Consider the following 18,900-nt stretch of genomic DNA (forward strand, 5'->3'; position numbering starts at 1 on the left):
CAGGCAGTATGATTTATAATTCTTTGTTTCCACTTTGTATTTTAGATGTGCTTATAGAAAATTAAAGTTGTGGCTCTTATGGGAGAGAGTGGGTAATTAGTTGGTTGTGAGGAAATAGGAAATTATCCTTTTATTGCTGAATATCCACTTCATGACTGCAGTTCTCCCTACTCCAAAGCAAGTCCTCCATCAGCATGATTTAAGTGTCCCAAGGGAATGTAGTTTCTGAAAGGGTCCACCGTTCTATGCCCAAAAGAAGAGAAAGGGTCAGTTTCAAAATACGTTTAATATGTATACCTTCCAGGTCCATGGTGGCATAGGGCTACATTTCAAAGGCAAATTTATCCATTTAATTATTTTTTTTCAGAAGTCATTATTCTCTAGGAAGAGTATGTTTTCTGAAATTTCAAGAACGTTAGGTAAACTAAGAGATTCTTCTGATACTCTCTAGTGTGTCTTCATCTATTCCATGATACGATCAGTGAAGAAGATTCGCATGTATCACCACATCTGTGGTGCCTTAGTTGAAAAAATTTGAAACAGCTTACTGAATTCCTGGAAGAAAATAAAACATTTTTAAGAAGTAGGTAAAAGGCATATTGGATTTAAACATTTTTACTTGAGATCAAATTTCTTTTCTAGGAGCAAGAGTATCAATATCAAATCATTCTTTTGTTATTTCCAAGGACATTTGATTCTAGACATCCCTGCATGTTAAATGATTATCTCTGCATTTTGGTGCTTAAAGAGTTTAGTTTTGCAACATTTCTTAAGTCCCATCTCAAGAGAATGGCACGCGTGCTCACCTACGTGCTAACTCCCATCCATGACTAGTGGCTGCAACAGTATGTTAAGAAGGTTTTGTGGCTCATCCATGATCAGTGAGTGGATAAGAGTATGATGATTGATTAATTGTGTCTGCTGTGGGCCTGTATCTGTTTGGGGGTCAGAGGAAGATGAGGAAGGGAGCACACAGTCTGTTCTCAAAGACTTCCAGATCCAACCTAGATAGAAAATATGTTATGCCAGCAATTAAATGTCCCATTTCTGGATTGATATGGTAGGATTGGTGGCCTAGTAAAAATATTCCCTCACATTGCAGGAATCAATTGGGAGTGTTAGGTAAAGGGGATCCCTGATTTTATTAGGATCTGTATTGGTCAAGGCAAGATAAAGAACTCTGTTTCCACTCTGCAGATGACTTTCCTGAGGCATTTTCCTGGCTCAGAGAATTTACCATTTGGAGGCCCAGTGGAGGTTTCCTGGGTGGTGTGCATGCCCCTTTGGATGCCTGCAGGGGCGGTCACACCAAAGTCATCGTCTGTGTCGCTGGGAGTTGGGGAGAAGCCCTCTGGAGTTCCCTGGATGGCAGGATTCACTCCTGCTTGCCCCGCAGGAAGGATTCCATTCCGGGCATCTGGATTAGCTGGACTGGGGGGCAGGATGGCTCCCGGGAACAGTGGCTGAAAAAGGAGGCCTGTGAAGATTTGGGGGGCCACCGGCTGGAAGGAGGAAAGGAAAAGGCAAACAAAGTCAAAAGGACACATTTGAATGCTGGTCAACCAGCCTCTCCTCCTTTGAGGGCAACAAGTTGGGGCAGGAATGGCAGGATGGAAAGGGCAGAGTCAGAGAAAATAATAAAGACTGGGCATTCCTCAGAAGAAATGCCTCCCTCTCCTGAGCAAACCTGATGCTAGTTTCATGACTACAAGTCGATGCTGTATTTTATTTCCCTCAAAGAGGGTAAGTCACAATCATGGGAGAAGGAATAACAAATAATTTGTTCATCTTAGGTGTATTTGGAGGTAGAACTAAGGCAGGAAATCCATACAATTATGCTGGGCTATCTCTCTGCTATTTACCTAAATTAAAGTCTCTCATTTGCCCAGAATTTTTAAAAGTAATTAAAGAGACTAAAAATTAATAGAAAAATTAGTCAATCAACCCTCATCTCATGATTTGCATCTCTTCAAGTTTCTTTTTATTTATTTATTTTTGAAGGCATTGGAATATTCAATCAGAAATACTTCTCTTGTCAATTCAGCAGCTTGTATATTCCTTGAGGTTACTCAATGAACTCCTCTGTGTAGGTCTGCCAATGATTTGCATACTGGAAATAAATGTTGTTGCTGACTACATTTATTTTTTTTTTCCTGGAAAAAATTACTGTAAGAAGTTCCTCTTAAGAAGAAATAATTTAGTATAAACTGGATTTGGAGAAAGTTCAGTCAGGGACTTGTTCTCTGAAACCCCTCAGTTCTCATGATGTTGACATAGAATAAAAAGGGTTGAGGGCTCATAATTAAGATACAGGTCAGTTTCCTTGAGCATAGTTCCTAATTGTTAGTTTGTATAAAACCGCCTGAGAAGTTTGTTTAAAATTCCCAGGCTCCACTGTTAGAGAGATTCTGATTGAGCTGATCTAGGGCAGGATCCAGAAATCTGCATTTTTTTAATCAGCACCCTGAGTTGTCTTGATTTGGTGATCCAAGACTGAAGTTTGGGAAACACTGTCTTAGATTTACCAGGTACTAAAGCCAGAAGTAGACTTATGCCAGAAGAGAGACAGGAGTGGAATACAGATGTTTTCAAGCAAGGGGTCATGGTATTCATAGATTTGAAATAAAAAGGTGGTAATGCCCATCATTAAAAAATGAGACACAAAGAATAGACTGTAAATTACCAAATTCATTCTGTACAGGGTAAATACTATTTCATGAAGTGTGTGTGTGTGTGTGTGTGTGTGTGTGTGTGTTAGCTGCATGAAAAATACAGCTGTTACTTAAAAAAAGTTTGAAAACCACTGGTATAGCAGATAGAAAAATGACTTTCGATCTGAATCTACTATTTCTTGACCTTGGGGCCTAACTAGCTTAAGTTCTCTGAGCCTCAGTTTCGTTATCTGTAAAGCTGGGTTAAAAATCTGTGCTTTGTGATGGATACTAAGGAGGGCACGTGATGTGATGAGCACTGGGTATTATACGCAACTAATGAATCACTGAACACTACATCAAAAACTAATGATGTACTATACAGTGGCTAACTGAACATAATAAAAAAATAAAAAAGCCATCATTAAAGAGGAAAAAAATATTTGTTTTGCTTAAAAAAAAAATCTGTGCTTTGTGATGTACCTGACAGACTCAGTCCATAGAGCATGCAACTCTTGATCTTGGAGTCATGAGTTCAAGCCCCACGTTGGGCATAGTTTACTTAAAAGAAAATCTGTAGTTTGTAACTTGATGAGGATTAAGGGCAATGTATGTAAAAGATCTGCCAAGGTGCCTGTTACACAAAATTGTCTTAATAACTGGTAGATGTGGGTGTTCATGTACTATTGTTGCAAAACAGCCCCATTGATTTTATTTGTGAACAATCTAGTGAATCTCTACCTTTTTCATAATAGAAAGATTTAAAAGAAAACCTGTCTTCCCAGTTATTGCCTCGACTCTTAACTTCAGCGTCATGTTTAGATACCACATTAATTCAAGTCAGTGTTTCCTAAAAGTGACTTATGGGACAATTTATAGAAGTGTCTAATAACGGTAAGATGAAATTTATTTAGGTTCAGCCCTCTAGTTATTCATGTGTACAGGGAAGAGTCCATGCATCACTATAAGATGCTAGAAAAATAACATATTTTCCTATAAAAATAAAAAATTTAAGCCAAGAAAATTAATCTTTCCTGCAATAAATACCAGTATGTATATTATTCTACATTGCATGCTTTTTAAAAATTTATAATCCTAGATTTTAATCATATAAAGTTTAAAAATATGCATTGAATTTCTGGATAGAACTGAATCTAATATCAGTATATGGAAAAAAAAAGCTAAGTAAAATTAATGGAAAAGTAGCTGGAGAAGAAGAGTGAAATCCTCAGCTAGACAAAGGTATCTTGATGCAAGGATCTATAAAAAATGTTCAGTTTACAGTAGTATGCACCAGGTTTAGGGGTTGTGGTCAAGAGAGATTGTGTGGAGACAGAAAGCAGGACTGTGATAGCAGTGAGAAGAATTTGAAATGCTAGTAATTATTATTATTTTTTTTACCAATTCCTCTGAACTAAGGATAGCACCCTAAAAGGAAAATAATAACACATTATTAGACAAATTTTAATATATTTGAGACAAAATATATATAACATAATTTAAAAACTTAAAATACTTGTAAAATTTGTAAAGAGAGATTTTAAATTTTTGACAATATTTTAACTGCCTTTATGACTTGTTTCACATAATTTAAGTCAGCATGTGATATTGGACTGCTAATACCTAATATCTGAGTGATGTGAAGTCTTCTGCATTTTAAAAGTTATACATTTTTCTATTATTAAGTAATACATGCACATTGGAGGAAACTTGAAAAATGCAGAAAGCAACAAAGGAAAAAAAATAACATCCCATCGTACAGTTTGATGGATTTTCTTCCAGATGTTTTTCACACATTTCTTTTTTACATAGTGGAAGCTATTTCTATAATTTATATAAGTCATTTATATAATTTGGGTCTTACTTTTTTTTTTTAAATATTACACCCACAATCATTTAAACTTACTAGTGACAAATACAAGTAAATGTACGTTTGGAATGGTTACAAAGTATTTGCTTTTACATTGCACCATCTATTCAATCTTATTTTCCTTTTGTTTAAATTTAAGTTGCACCTGATTTTTTTTCTCTACCACAAATATTATTATTTTGAGGAATATATTTGTAAATAGACCTTTGCTGTATTTCAGATTATTTCACTGGGATGTGTTCCCAGCTGTGGAATTAAGAATTGATACAAACTTTATATCTCATTCTGCTTCAGAAGTAAAAGCTACTACCTGATGCATGTCATATATGATCTTGACCCTTGGTAATTTTATCAGTGATCTCAAGTATTACCTTTCACAAAGGCAAATAGGGAGAGAAGAAAGTGTTTGTGTCATTTTTAGGGAAAAGATACATAGTTAAATAAATTTGAGATTAAAAAAGAAATCCCCCAAATCATTAATCATTAGATCAGTCCCATTAACTTATTTTTTTCTTAGCTGTATGCTTTAAAGAATTGACTGGTTCACCCTTGACATTTACTAACTGTGTGATTGTAACTGAATAACTGTATCTCCAATTACTCGTCTTCAAATTATAAATAAAAATATTATCATCAAAGGTTGCTTTGAATATTGAGATAGTATATAACAAATAATAAAATACCTAGAACAGTGCCTGGTGCATAGTAAATGCTCAATAAGAGCCAGCTCATAATTATCAGTGTTCATACAGTGCAAAGTAAATAGGAAACTTGGCAACTATCTGGTAAATTGAAGCAGGATGACATATTTCATACTATGATGATTTAAAATAAAAATCACATTACAAAATAATCTTACATGGGCTCCAAGGTGTGCTACAATAACTGGTAACATCTGAAAAAGAGTGAAAAATTCAATTAAAATATATTCAAAGGTAAGTTCTAGCAGATGATACAAATACTGAGATTTTCTTAAAAGTACACAATATTCATTGAAGAAATATTTGTTACCAATGTATCAGCTATAGTCATAGATAGAAACCCATAAAGTTGCTTGGGATTTGGAACTCATCCAATTTGTAAAAAGCATATTTAGACCCAGAGAGATTTAGAAACTTTAGTCCAAGGCAACACATTCAGGAGGTAGAAGTTACTGAATAGGATGGACAAAAAATAATTTTGGTCTCAAGCTACCTCCAACCTGAAAGTTATTACACATAATAGTAATAGTAAAATGCATGTTTCTTTTATATGGCATCTCAGAAGACACATTAAAGATGGATTTTTAAAATACAAAGATTTATCAAAGCATATATGTTTAGTCTTATAATGGTTACCTGGATATTTTGCTGTTAAAATAGAGCACTGGTAGAAAATTATGGATGATATTCTATCATTCTGATACTGGCAGAGTTCTTAGAAATAAGTGAGAAATAATTTACTGGTCACTGATAACCACTTAAATGTTATGAAATTTTAGTTGAAAAGATTTGGGTGAGGTGTTGGCATGTGCTAGTACTCTAAGAACTAACCCTAGAGTTTGTCCAAGAGAACTAGTGTTTTAAAGTTTATTTTTTTTTCTATAGACATTCACATAGTGTCATGAAAGTCATCAAAATGGGAATTCTAACACTAACCAACCCAAAAGATGCGAAAGTCTTATGAAACAGACTCTTAACTTTGTTATTTCCCAAGATAGTTTGTTCAGTAATACCCATAATGCCAAAAGGTACCTACATTTAACTATATACATTTAAGAAAAAAGCCTTACTGTCAGTCAGATCCTTGGCTACTGACGATAAAAAAAAAAAACAATTTTCAGAATGGTGATTGGAAAGTAGGGTGAAGGGAAGGGGCACTCAGGATTTGGAAAAAAGCATAATTGAGATTTATAAAGGCCATTTCGAAGGAACAAAAAGATACAAATAGGAAAAACCACAGTTGTGTAAGTAAAAAGTGTGATTAAAGATAATTTAGTTTTTCACCAATGTAACAATAAGGAGAAAATTTTTTTATTAGTTTTTGGTAGAGAAATTGAAATAAAAATAGCTAATACTGAGTATTTACTGTGTGGTAGGCACTGTTCTAAGTGTTTTATGTTTATTTGCTCATTTAATCCTTATAACAGCCCTAGAGGTAGGTTCTACTTTAATCCCTATTTTAAATTATGAGGAAAATGAGCCACGGAGTGGTGAAGCAACTTGACCACACACATAGTAACCAGAGAGCTGGGATTTGACCAGAGTTTCGTGGTTCTAGAGTTTACCCTTAACCACATTGGCCTTGCTTTGATAAATGAGAGCTGTGGACGGGTGCCCAGGTTTCTGGCAGAGGATATAGGCCACTCTGCATAGGGAGACACAGGATTGGAGGGCTGGGGCTGCACAGGAGGTCAAAGAGGTGTTGGCATATCCTGGAGACATTGAAGAATCCCTACTGAGAATGGGGATTGATTTACATTAGTGCATATTGGGGAGTGTGCAATATCAAACTCTCTCTGCTCAACCTTCGGTGACATCCAGGACCTGGAGTATATGACCTGAGCCAAAAGCAGACACTTAACCATCTGAGCCACCCAGGTGCCCCATCTTTCTTCCTTCCTTTCTTTCTTTCTTTTTTTTTTTTAAAGGTTTTATCTATTTATTTGAGAGTGAGGGAGAGTGAGAGAGAGAGCACGAGTGGGGTGAGGAGCTGAGGGAGAAGCAGACTCCTCACTGAGCAGGGAGCTTGATGCAGGGATTCCAGCACCCTGGGATCATGACCTGAGCCAGAAACAGACGCTTAACCAACTGAGCCACCAAGGCACCCCTCCAGTGGATATTCTTTGGTGAATATGAAGATGTACTAAATTGGGCTTTAAGATTAGAGCAGGGCAACAATTGAAACTGAAGCTGGGAAGGTAGCATATGGATTATATCAGGGTCATGTGTTAAAGAAATTCTCATTTTATTTGCCTGTATCTCTAGTCTTTTTCAGAGGATCACTTTTATTATTAAGATATAAATAAGTGGGGTGCCTGGGTGGCTCAGTTGGTTAAGCGGCTGCCTTCAGCTCGGGTCGTGATCCCAGAGTCCTGGGATCAAGCCCCGCATCGGGCTCCCTGCTCGGCGGGGAGCCTGCTTCTCCCTCTCCCTCTGCCTGCCTCTCTGCCTACTTGTTCTCTCTCTCTATCTCTCTGTCAAAATAAATAAATAAATAAAATCTTAAAAAAAAAGATACAAATAAGCAGCAAATACTTGAAGGCTCTAATATATCTGTAAGAAATAAACACTGACTGATAGACAATTGAGTATACATCTCAATATTAAAAAATGTGAAAATTAGTTATGTCACAGAACTTCACAAATATGTATAAATGAAGCAGTAGAGAGTTTCTTGTGTTGTTATTTTGGACAAATGAAAGTACAGAGAAAAGTATTAGTTGCATATGATATAGAATTTAAACGGAGCAGCTTCAAATTGTTTTGTCAGTTAAACGCAACTTTGATTATAATTACTGATTAAGACAAGCTTGCTCTTATTAAGACCTGGAGGTGTCCGTGGTGGTAGGAAGATGGTAAGAATATATTGGTTCATTGCTTTATTCATGTTTCATAGTTTTGGAATGTGTATTAAAAGTCTTACACTTTTGTATGCCTTTGGACCCTGTTCCTAAGAACTGATCCTAAGGAAATAATCATTGATATGGTCAAAGACTTAGTTAAAGGATGTTCACTGTAATAGTGTTTACAGAAGCAAAAATTTTGATTAAAAAACCCCAATTTTTGCAATATGATGGAATACTAAGCAATCAATAGAAACAATTTTATAGGTGAATATTTCAAAATACAAAGACCATTCAAAATACATTAAGTGAAAAAATTAGATTATAGAACATTTGACATAGTAAGAACATATTTTCTTTAAAAAATATACTTACATGTGTAGGCAGAAAAAGACTGGAAGGACATACCCTAGAATGCTGACCATGTTTAGTTCTGGAGGGTAGGGTTATGGGTGAGTTTTATGTTTCTTGTGTTAGAGAGAATAAGTGATCTATAAATAACTTAGTCTAGCTGTAAAGAGATCATTGTGTTTCTCTCCAAGTCATTAATTTATTCAGAGAAGTTTCAAGAAGGTAAAACTTGAGCTTTGTCTGTAGTTAAGATGCAACACTTCTGATCAGAGTGATGCCCTACGCCTGTCATTTAAATCCTAGTGGGAGAGGGTTTTTCGGGGTTTTCCCTGAAAGCACGTAATGATGGGAGGGGAGAAGGAACTAGAGAGTTGTTGGGGACTTGAGAGGAGGCACGAAGCAAGCGCACAGAAAAGGAGATTAGATTTGCTGGAAATAAACTTTATCCATCTCTCAATTTTTTCTTTGGGATGATTCTGGTCACCCAGAAAGTCTTCTATAGAAAACAGCAAGGTAGAAAAGAATCCCGCTACCTCTTGATTTCCCCCCTTATATTCTTTACTTTTTAATCTTCCCCAGCACCTCACATTTTCCTGTTACCCATTACAAATGTATTCTAGAGAGGTTATGGGGTGGCACGTTCAGTTTTCTTGGTGAGTTTTCATCAAGGACCAAATTACTAAAGATGCTCTATGTTCAGTTGAACATTCCTCTGTAAATTTCTGGGTAAAACTTTTTTTTTTAAGATTTATTTATTTATTTGAGAGAGAGAGAGAGAGAGAAGGGGGGGGAGCGGCAAAGAGAGAGGGAGAGAATCCCAGCAGATTTCCTGCTGAGCATGAAGTCATATGTGGGGCTCCATCCCAGGACCCCCAAAACACAACCTGAACAGAAACCAAGAGTCTGACACTCAACCCACTGAGCCACTCAGGTCTCCCTCTGTGTAAAACTTTTAAGAACCTTAAAAAAGTTCTTTCCTTCCCTTTAGGCTTCTACTTGATAGAAAATGCTCCCCAGTGTTGACCTGAACTCCCATCTTGAGCTTACTTGGGGTTGCAGCTGCTGTTGTGTGTTCAGTCCCCCCAAGTTCAGTGGGAGGGCCTGGGTACCAGGTGCCATCCCTGCAGCAGGATTTAGCTATAGGGCAACAAAAAAGATTGTCATTGTGTTGTTTCATGTTGAACATTCAAGAAACTAAAATGTGTTTACCAAATGTAAAATATCTTTAAAGGGAGGATTTGCTAGGCAAATATAAACATTTGCTATGCACACATAAAAAATAGTATGTGATATACTATTGCATTAAGAATTAGGTATAGAGATGAAGTTCAGGGACTTATTTAGTCTACTAGTACAACCATAAAGTCCAGGACTAACTTTTCCCACATGAACCCATTCTTTTGAGGATTATTTGGATGATTTTATCCTCACTTTCCCCTTTTGACTATAATAACTATGGTTCTTGAGATTTTTTTGATAGCTTTCTTATAAAGAAATTAATTTCTTCATAGCCTTCCCCATAAAAATGGTGAGGGTCACAATGAAATATCTAGTCTGAATATAGTCTAATACTAAGTTTAAATCTGACCACCTTAATCAGGAAAGGAATTTATTATGTTTCTTCTCCCAAACAGAGTAAACTATACAGATAGTCCATGAGAAGAATGAAGATTTTTCTACCCCTTCTAGTTTGCTCTGGTTGGGGTGATGATAGTGGTCATAGTGTTTGTCTGGGTGTGTGGACATTGTAGGGGCAGTGAGGAAAATATGTTGGAGGAATGTGCAGAGGAGCTTGAAGAAGAGGTAAGAAGAACTTAAGCAGTTTAAGACATGAGAATTTGATTAATTCCTTTAGAAGCCCTTTTGTTAAGAAAAATTTTTATGATGTACTGAATAGATCCCATGCTCTGACTTTTCTGTGTTCCCTTTCAACTTATCTACAATGAATATGTGTGTGTGTATTTGTGGATACACTCAACATTAGGTATTGTATTTAACAGTGGATATTAAAGTGATATAAAGAGTACTTACCAGCTGCAGATCTGACCCCAGTGCGAACATCTGTGTCAGTGGTATTAGACTTAAAGAGGGGAATACCTGTAGGGGCATTGAAATTGATGTGACACCAGAGCTTGTCTGTTTCCACCATGCTGTCAGTGGCAGATACCCTTAAGTGTCTATATTCCCGTCACAGGTGGATTTAGGATGAAGGTAAATGGAATTGAAGTTTTGGGGCCTCTCACCAGCAATGACCCCTTCTGTGGCCCCCAGTGGCATTCTAGCAATGTGTTGAGTTTAAAAATGTGTAATTGGCTCTTACTTCTTATCTCATAATAAATTATCCACAATGAGATACCACCTCACTCCTGTCAGAAGAGCTAAAAGTAACAAGCTAGGAAACAACAGATGTTGGCGAGGATGTTGAGAAAGGGGAACTTTCTTACACTGTTGGTGGGAATGCAAACTGGTGCAGCCAACATGGAAAACAGTATGGAGGTTCCTCGAAAAGTTAAAAATAGTGCTACCCTATGACCCAGCAATTGCACTACTAGGTATTTACCCAAAGGATATAAACATAGTCATTCGATGGGGCACATGCACCCCAATGTTTATAACAGCAATGTCCACAATAGCCAAACTATGGAAAGAGCCCAGATGTCCATCAACAGATGAATGGATAAAGACGATGTGGTGTATATATACAATGGCATACTACTCAGCCATCAAAAAATGAAATCTTAAAACCATTTGTAACAACGTGGATGAAACTAGAGGGTATTATGTTAAATAAGTCAATTAGAGAAAGACAAATATCATATAACTTCATTCATGTATAATTTAAAAAACAAAACAGATGAACATAGGGGAAGGGAGGAAAAAATAAAATAAGACTAAATCAGAGAAGGAGACAAACCATAAGAGTCTTAAACTGAGAAACAAAACTGAGGGTTGCTGGAGGGGAAGTGGGTGGGGGGATGGGAGTAACTGGGTGATGGGAAAAAATAAAATAAGACTAAATCAGAGAGGGAGACAAACCATAAGAGACTCTTAAACTGAGAAACAAACTGAGGGTTGCTGGAGGGCAAGTGGGTGGGGGGGATGGGGGTAATTGGGTGATGGGCATAAAGGATGACATAATGAGCACTGGGTGTTATATACAAATGATGAATCACTAAACTCTACCTCTGAAACTAATAATACACCATATGGACTCTGAAAAACAAACTGAGGGTTCTAGAGGGGAGGGGGGTGGGAGGATGGGTTAGTCTGGTGGTGGGTATTGAGGAGGGCACATTCTGCATGGAGCACTGGGTGTTATGCACAAACAACGAATCATGGAACACTACATCTAAAACTAATGATGTAATGTAGGGGATTAACATAAGAATAAAAAAAACAAAGAAGAAAAAAATACACCATATGTTAATTGATTTTAAATAAAATAAAATAAAAATAAATTATATACTTTAGTACTTAATTTTACATATCTAATTTTGTCTTCCTTTTCTTAAACAGCATCCTCAAATTGTATAATCTTCAGGTTCCTTAAGGAGTGAGATGGGGTCCTGTCTTGAGTGCTCTCTAATGTCCATAAACTAAAAAGAGAACTTTAGACTTTGGTGTTATTGTACTACTTCACAAACTCTAGATGTAGGTAAAGAGGGATCCTTTAGAGCAGAGCAAGTGATGGAGTGGGAAGAAGGGGATAGCCAAGAGACAATACAGTTTTCAAAAGTTTTTACATAAGCAAATTTTACAATAACATCAGCTCATCAGTAACAATGGAACTTAAGAAAATTATAAGGAAATCCAGTTATCTTTATAGAGATATCTTAATCCCTGCTAGCTCTGGCAGATACCACATATGATTATGTCACAGTAGTGCAAGGGCATTGATGACCAAGCTTTGTCATTAGGTGTAGCTCTAGCTTTTCAGGTTTTACTATTGGTTGCTAAACCAAATTATTATTGAGACAAAAAGAAAAAGAATGAAGATGCCTTGCTTTTCCTGCTCAAAATTTTCAAAAAGTGTTTTGGTTCTTTTTTGTTGTTCTTGTTCCCAAGAGAAAGTCTTTTTCTCTTGTTCAACCATAAGACTGTGTGTAAATCTTGATTTTAAATTCACCAGTCTTCCCGTGTTTCCTTTGTTGGTCTGCAAATGTTCCCTATTATAGGACTCTCACCTGATTTGGCTGCTGCTGGTTCAGTAATGTTGCCTGATGTGGAGCCGGTTTTGTTGGAGGAAGTCCCAAAGCAGGGTTGAGCTGCGTCTGTGATAACAAATATTAGATTAGGCAGGGATGGGTCTGAGGTTTTGTATCCATTTATTTCCAGGATGTAACAAGCTGTCCCAAATGCAGAAATGTCTGCCTTTAGGCTCTGTGTGTTTCTGGAGTAGTTTTAACTCCCTGGGAAGTTTCGTGTGTGACAGGAGATGGAATTGTAGAGTGGAAAAATGCCAGAGCAGAGGGGTGTGGTGGGGAGGGGTCTAGGGGGGGGCTGGGCACATGGACCTCAGGTAGTAGTTCCTAGGCTTCCTTTTCTTCTCTGTAACTGCCTTCCTCCTTTTTCAGGACACGAAATACATCATCTGTACCTTAGCTCTGTAAACATTTGCTTTTTTCCCCCATGCCTGAAGGTAAGCTGCCATAACTTCTACTGCATTTTCATGAAGCTTCCTGCTTCTGCCTTGTGCCTGACAGGTTATTTCCCGTAATGGAAATTCAATCTCCTTCCCGGCCTGGGTATTTTCCTAGCGTATTAAGAATAACTGAATTCTAGGGGTGAAATTGTCCTTGACATCCCTATCATCTATCTAATTATCATTGATTCATTTTTTTATGCCTTTCTGATGATTCAATAAATTCACTTACAAATAATAAAAAATGCCTTGTCCATGTGTCCCGAGTTTTCATTTGATAAATATCACTACTGTACCTTGTAGACACGTCAGTGTCACACCCTGCATCCCCTGCTCCTCTAACTCTCCAGCTGCTTTCACATCATTGGCTGTTAGCAATCTGCTTTAACCCGTATGCCACTCCTCAGTCAACCTTGAATGATTGCTGTGCGCCCGGAAAGTTTTATTTATCGTGAGTTTTCACAAATTGTGTGGTAATTTAAATACACTAAAGACATCCTATTTAGAAGAACCTTTCGGTAAATTTGTTTGAAGTGAAAAATCCATGTTTTACAAAATAATTACTAATTTACCTTGTTTCAAAAATAAATTTTGGCAGACAACTTCTTTAAAGAAGGACATAAGTATATTTGGAGTGAAATAAGGAGATTGCTTCTATCCCCTCCCTATAAGATCACCCTGTTCATCTTCATAGAATAGTTATAATTTATAATTTAACATTTCTTTAAAAAATCTTTATTAGTATCTACAATCCTTGCAAACACCATGAAGGATCATGTCTTCTTCCCCGCTCACCATTGTATTTTCAGCACTAGCATAGTATCTGGTACATAGAGATTTCAATAAGTATTTGTTGATTGTATGGATGACTACAGATGTGTCAAAGGAGTTCAACTAAGAATGGTCTCTTTTTGTTCTTCTATTTCATAGAAAATTCCTTCTAATTTTTTCTTTATGTCAAATGTCATCTCAGATGGTCAAAGGGAAGTCCACTTAGAGAGGCAAACCACCCACATCTATGTCTATAAAATATTGGAGGACAGTTGGAGTATGTATTCGGACACTAGTACTCCTTTCTTTCAAACACCTGTTATATGTGAACGTATTTTTCAATGTTCTAAGTAAAAAAGTTGGCCACTTTGTAATATCCTCTTGCTGTTGTGCACTTCGATCACCTTTTAGAGTTTATATAGTCATACAATTTGGTAACGTTTTTAGGGTTTACATAGTCTACATGTTTCATGCTTCCAGTTAGGAAAGTCAGAAAATGTAGTTTACCTCTTTAGTCATGAGAAAATAATTGTTTGCCAAGAAAATCTTAAATTCTTCTTGGAAAGCAAAATAATTATCCACTTTGAGTAGATATAATTTAAGGCATTCCTTCCCCCCCTAGTTTTTACCCCACTGTTCTGCCAAAATAATTGAAATTCTATCATGTTAGAGTGGATGCTTTTTAAATATCTAAGTATGTTGAAATATGCACTGACGCCTTATTAGTTTGTCATTTTTCACCTTGGAAAATAAAAACAGAAAACTAAGGGGATGGGTCAAAGGACAGAGCAGTGTTGCTGGAGTGCAGGAGAAAAGTTATGTCTACAAGCAGAGGGTGCTGCTGAGGCTGGTTGGTAATAAAAGAAACATATTGCACTTACCGGTAATGACTGAGTTGATCCTAGAAGATAAAGTAGTAGAATCATAGCCTTCATGTTTCAAAATGCTACCTATAATAACAAAGTAGTGTCACTCTTTCACTCTATTTTTTTCCCTTTCAGAGAAGATATTATTTAAAAATTTCTATTTGAAATATGGCCAATTAATGTTACCTTTCTCTCCACTTGGCTAAATGTAGGTGAAATGATATTCAAAATCCGGTTGATTGCTCCAGTGTCTGTAGTGAATAATTTTACCCTTTGATGAGTTGTAAGTTTGTAGAAGGAATTTAAACTCAATTCCAGGAGGCTGGCAACTGAGAGGCCAATCAGGACTTAGCTGTCTGTGAAATCATTTGGTTTCTTTCATTTCCCAACATTTCATTAGGTGAGTTATTAGCTGCAGACATCATATTACCCAATGTCTACCATTTGAATAGAGGGTATTTCAGGAAGACATACCCTGTGCAATTAAAAAAAAAGTGCAGACAATAAAAAAAAATACAATCCTCTTTCATCTCCTCTCTTTCCCAAATGACTTCCCAGATGTATCTGTTTTGTCCTGTTTCCATGAACATATAAATCAAACATCAGAATGTACAGCTTTGTGTATAGTTAAAAAATTAGGTCTGTTATTTTTTGCTTTGCAACTTTATTTATTTGACAAATAATGGACAACTTCATGTATCATTACATATAGATTTATTTCATTTATTTAATGGTTACATTGTATTACATAACATTTCTTTTTGCTGGACATTTCATCCATTTCCATTGTATTTTATAATGATAAAAGTGAAACAGTGAACATCCTTATAAAACCTGTCTCACAGATGTGGGGATATTTCTGTAGGTTTTATTCCTAGAAGTGCTGAATTAAAGAATATCTGTTTTAAATTTCAGTAGATAAGGCTGAATTGTCATCCAGAAATGAATGGTATGCTTTATTTTAAACAAGGAAAAAGCTATTGAAACTTGAACAAAACACAGGTGCCCACTGAGGTCTGTTTTACAACAAAAGAACAACTAAATGCTCACCACAGGTTTTCAGGGCCCCAGGCTGCACCAGGAGTTTTTGAGATTTGCTACCTCTTTAACAATGTTTTTATGGAGCTTGGTTGGGTCTATTCAACAACTTCTGGGTGCAAATCAATGATGAATTTATGTCATGCCAGGATTTCACATGGAAGGCTACCGTAGATTGGTTTGTTTTAGGGTCCAGAAAGTCTTTCAGTGGAAAATTGTCTGGGACAATGAGGCATTCCAAAGAGCTTTTCTTTAACTATTCCCTTCATGACACAGTCAATTTTTGTTATTGTCAGGTAGGAATGGGAATACTGGCTAGGAGGGGAAACACAAAGTTTAGCAAGTAGATGCTTGGTAAGGGGCAATGATAGAAGCACACACAAGTATGAAGTAGAGCATGGTTAATTTTGTTGGGGGCAGAAAAACAGAAAAAGTTTCACAAGAAGGTAATCCTAAGCTGGGTTTTGAAGGATAAGAAAAAATTCATTAAGAAGGCAAACAGAGCGTCTAGGCAGACCAAGCATCTAGGTATGGAGGGATGATGTTATTGTTTCTTAACAGTGGAACAAAATGGAGTGAGGATAAAAGTGGAGGATGGGGTTGGAGAGATACCTAATTTTAACCTTCTGTAGCATTTTGTTTGTTTCTATTACTCATGTTGGCACTTAATTAGACATTATCTAATAGGGTTCCTTCTTTATTTCCCAATTGTATATTTCTCTTGAATTGGATGGAGAGTCCTTAAGGCCTTGTCTTATATTTGTTTAGTGTCTTCTATGTTAATAACACTGCAAAGCACTAGATGGTCACCACATGTCAATGAATAAATGGTAGAGGTATATGCTATAGAGAATTAGAACAAGGTTGAGGTGAAAGAAAACTTCAGAGAGGAGACTGGGTTTTAAATGGATTTGAAGAATAAATATAATTGGTGAGACAGAATAACCTGGAAAGGGGGTGAGATTGAGAGGAGCAAAGGAACATAAATGCTAAAGGATGTGAAAGGGAAGTACTTTATTTATGTTTTCACAGGCTTTCAATACCTTCATTCATTCCTTTATCTAGTCAATGCATTCTTCCAACTCATAATTCAGCATATATTCACTCTGTGTTCTGCTAGCATTGTTTCAGACCTTGGAAATAAAAGTGAATGGAAGTGGCAAAAATCCCTACTCTCGAGTTTACATTTTGGTGGGGGGAAACATTAAATATTCAAGCAGCCTTATTGTGTAGAAACATTAAATATTCAAGCAGCCCACGTGACGTTAGGGAATGCACTTTCCCTGGGCATTATTTTCAGTGAATGTGTAGGAGGTGGGGCTTCCTTAATTTTTTTTTGTTTTTCTCTTTGGTGGAGGCAGAGTTGAATTTTATGGCACTGTTGTTTCTGGAATTAGATGAGGAGACTCATGCTCTATCTCTAGCCTAGAATACAGGGCTACTGAACAGCTCATTGGAACTGAATCACCGTTGACTGGGCATCAGGTGATTCAGGGAACTGACAGTGCATCCAGTTCCTTTTGCAAACATGCCTCCAACCCCAAGTGGGAATGGGACACGCCCTAGCTGGAAAACTGAGCAGTCAGTGAGATTTGACCAAAATAAACATGGGAAATTCAGAAGGCTGAGTAATTTCTTAGACAAGAAATTTTAAGTCTGAAAGCAGATAACTTACAATAATATAATTATGGAGTTGAGTGTCAAGAAATATGTACTATAAAAGGAAAAAAATTCCTAAATCATTATAAAACAGAGACATCAGCAAAAACAATGAGGTCATTTATTTTTCTAAAACAACTTAGGATATCAGGATTCATTAAAGTGTTTTATGAGCTGAGATGACATCTTTTGGACTTGTAGGTCTAGACATTTCTTGATCTTTCTAATTGGTTTTAGTTTTATTTCTTTGGGTTATGGACCTCTTTGATAATCTGATTGAATCTATACACCATCTTCTCAGAAAAGTGCGCTTTGCTCATGAACACAACGTGTATCAGAAAACTTTAGAGGTTTCATGGGTCTCCTGATAGCTCAGGTTAAGAGTCTCTGGTTTATTTTTTATTTTATTATTATTTTTTTAAGAGAGAGAGAGAGAGAGAGCATGAGCAGGGCAGGGGGAGGGGCAAAGGGAGAGGGAGAGAGAGAATCTTAAGCAGCCTCCATGTCCAGCATGGAGCCCAATGCAGGGCTTGATCACATGACCCTGAGATCATGACCTGACCTGAAATCAAGAGTCAGGCACTTAACCAACCGAGCCACTGAGGTGCCCCAAGAATCTCTGGTTTAGAGGAATCTTTGTGGAAAGGTTTAGTGATTTATGTGATCCTTGAACTTTCTAGGTTTTCTCTAGTCAAGCAATGTACTATCTTCCCAACTCCATCACACCCAATGGATGTGAGAATACCTGGAATTACCCAGACCCAAGGTTCTCTTTGTGAATCCCAATCTAAGACACTGCTTGGCAATGAAAGAATAAGACAAACTGGAAACCTCTCTCTCCTTCCACCACTTGAAAATTCAGCCACAGAGTTAAAAGGATTCAAGACACGTGATAGTTATTAACTATATTGATAGCTTGACTGAATAAATCAAATAAATGAATAAGTGGAAACAGTAGTCAGCATTCCTTGATGCATGGCAATTTCAATGATACCTATTAAACATAAACCTAAATTGTACTGGGCCAAGCATTGTACTAGATGCTAGGACACAAAAGTGATTAAGACAGAATCCCTGCTTGAATTTTTGTGGGAAATACAGCGAGTATCTGATCACTGTCCAATGTACAGGTGAAGTGGAAGTGTGCACTAGAGGTCAGAACACAGCCTTAGTGCATTTTCATCTTGTTTCTCTGCAGTTTTTCCTCGTATTCCCTCTGTCTGGGGTCTCACTTTTCATCTCTGCTGTTGATGTCCTATTCATCCTTAAAGATCCTTCTTTATGCTATAATCTCCATTAAGTCTCTCTTTCTTCCCCTAATTTGGAGTCAGCCTTTTCCTTTTCTGAAAACTTCTGGGAATTTGTGACTTATTTATTTTATTCTACTTTGGGTGATGCTATTGCTATTTGTGCTTATGTTCTGAGGTATTAGATTTCAAGTTAGATCTTTTTTTTTTTTTTTTTTTTTTTTTAAAGATTTTATTTATTTATTTGACAGAGAGACACAG

At 36.8% G+C, this 18,900-nt stretch overlaps 1 protein-coding gene across 5 annotated transcripts; it reads right to left on the reverse strand.

The window, feature by feature from the left end:
- Window positions 1–273: 273 nt before the first annotated feature.
- Window positions 274–14,983, reverse strand: AMTN (amelotin). 5 transcript variants are annotated; one of them, XM_045881057.3, is made up of 9 exons: window positions 14,882–14,983; window positions 14,711–14,779; window positions 12,601–12,687; window positions 10,448–10,513; window positions 9,464–9,553; window positions 5,381–5,416; window positions 4,053–4,079; window positions 1,238–1,502; window positions 274–555 (listed from the first exon to the last, which is right to left on the reverse strand). In XM_045881057.3, the coding sequence occupies exons 2-9, from the start codon at window positions 14,762–14,764 to the stop codon at window positions 545–547; spliced, it is 636 nt and encodes a 211-aa protein (XP_045737013.1). In that variant the 5' UTR covers window positions 14,765–14,779; window positions 14,882–14,983; the 3' UTR covers window positions 274–544. The 5 variants fall into 5 exon arrangements, with proteins under 5 accessions (XP_045737013.1, XP_045737015.1, XP_045737014.1 ...); XM_045881059.3 differs by lacking the exon at window positions 9,464–9,553; XM_045881058.3 differs by lacking the exon at window positions 4,053–4,079.
- Window positions 14,984–18,900: the final 3,917 nt, after the last annotated feature.

The sequence above is a fragment of the Mirounga angustirostris genome, unplaced genomic scaffold (genome assembly GCF_029215605.1).
Source record: "Mirounga angustirostris isolate CCGP_5_RB_7025 unplaced genomic scaffold, mMirAng1.0.hap1 SCAF_249, whole genome shotgun sequence".
NCBI lineage: Eukaryota > Metazoa > Chordata > Mammalia > Carnivora > Phocidae > Mirounga > Mirounga angustirostris.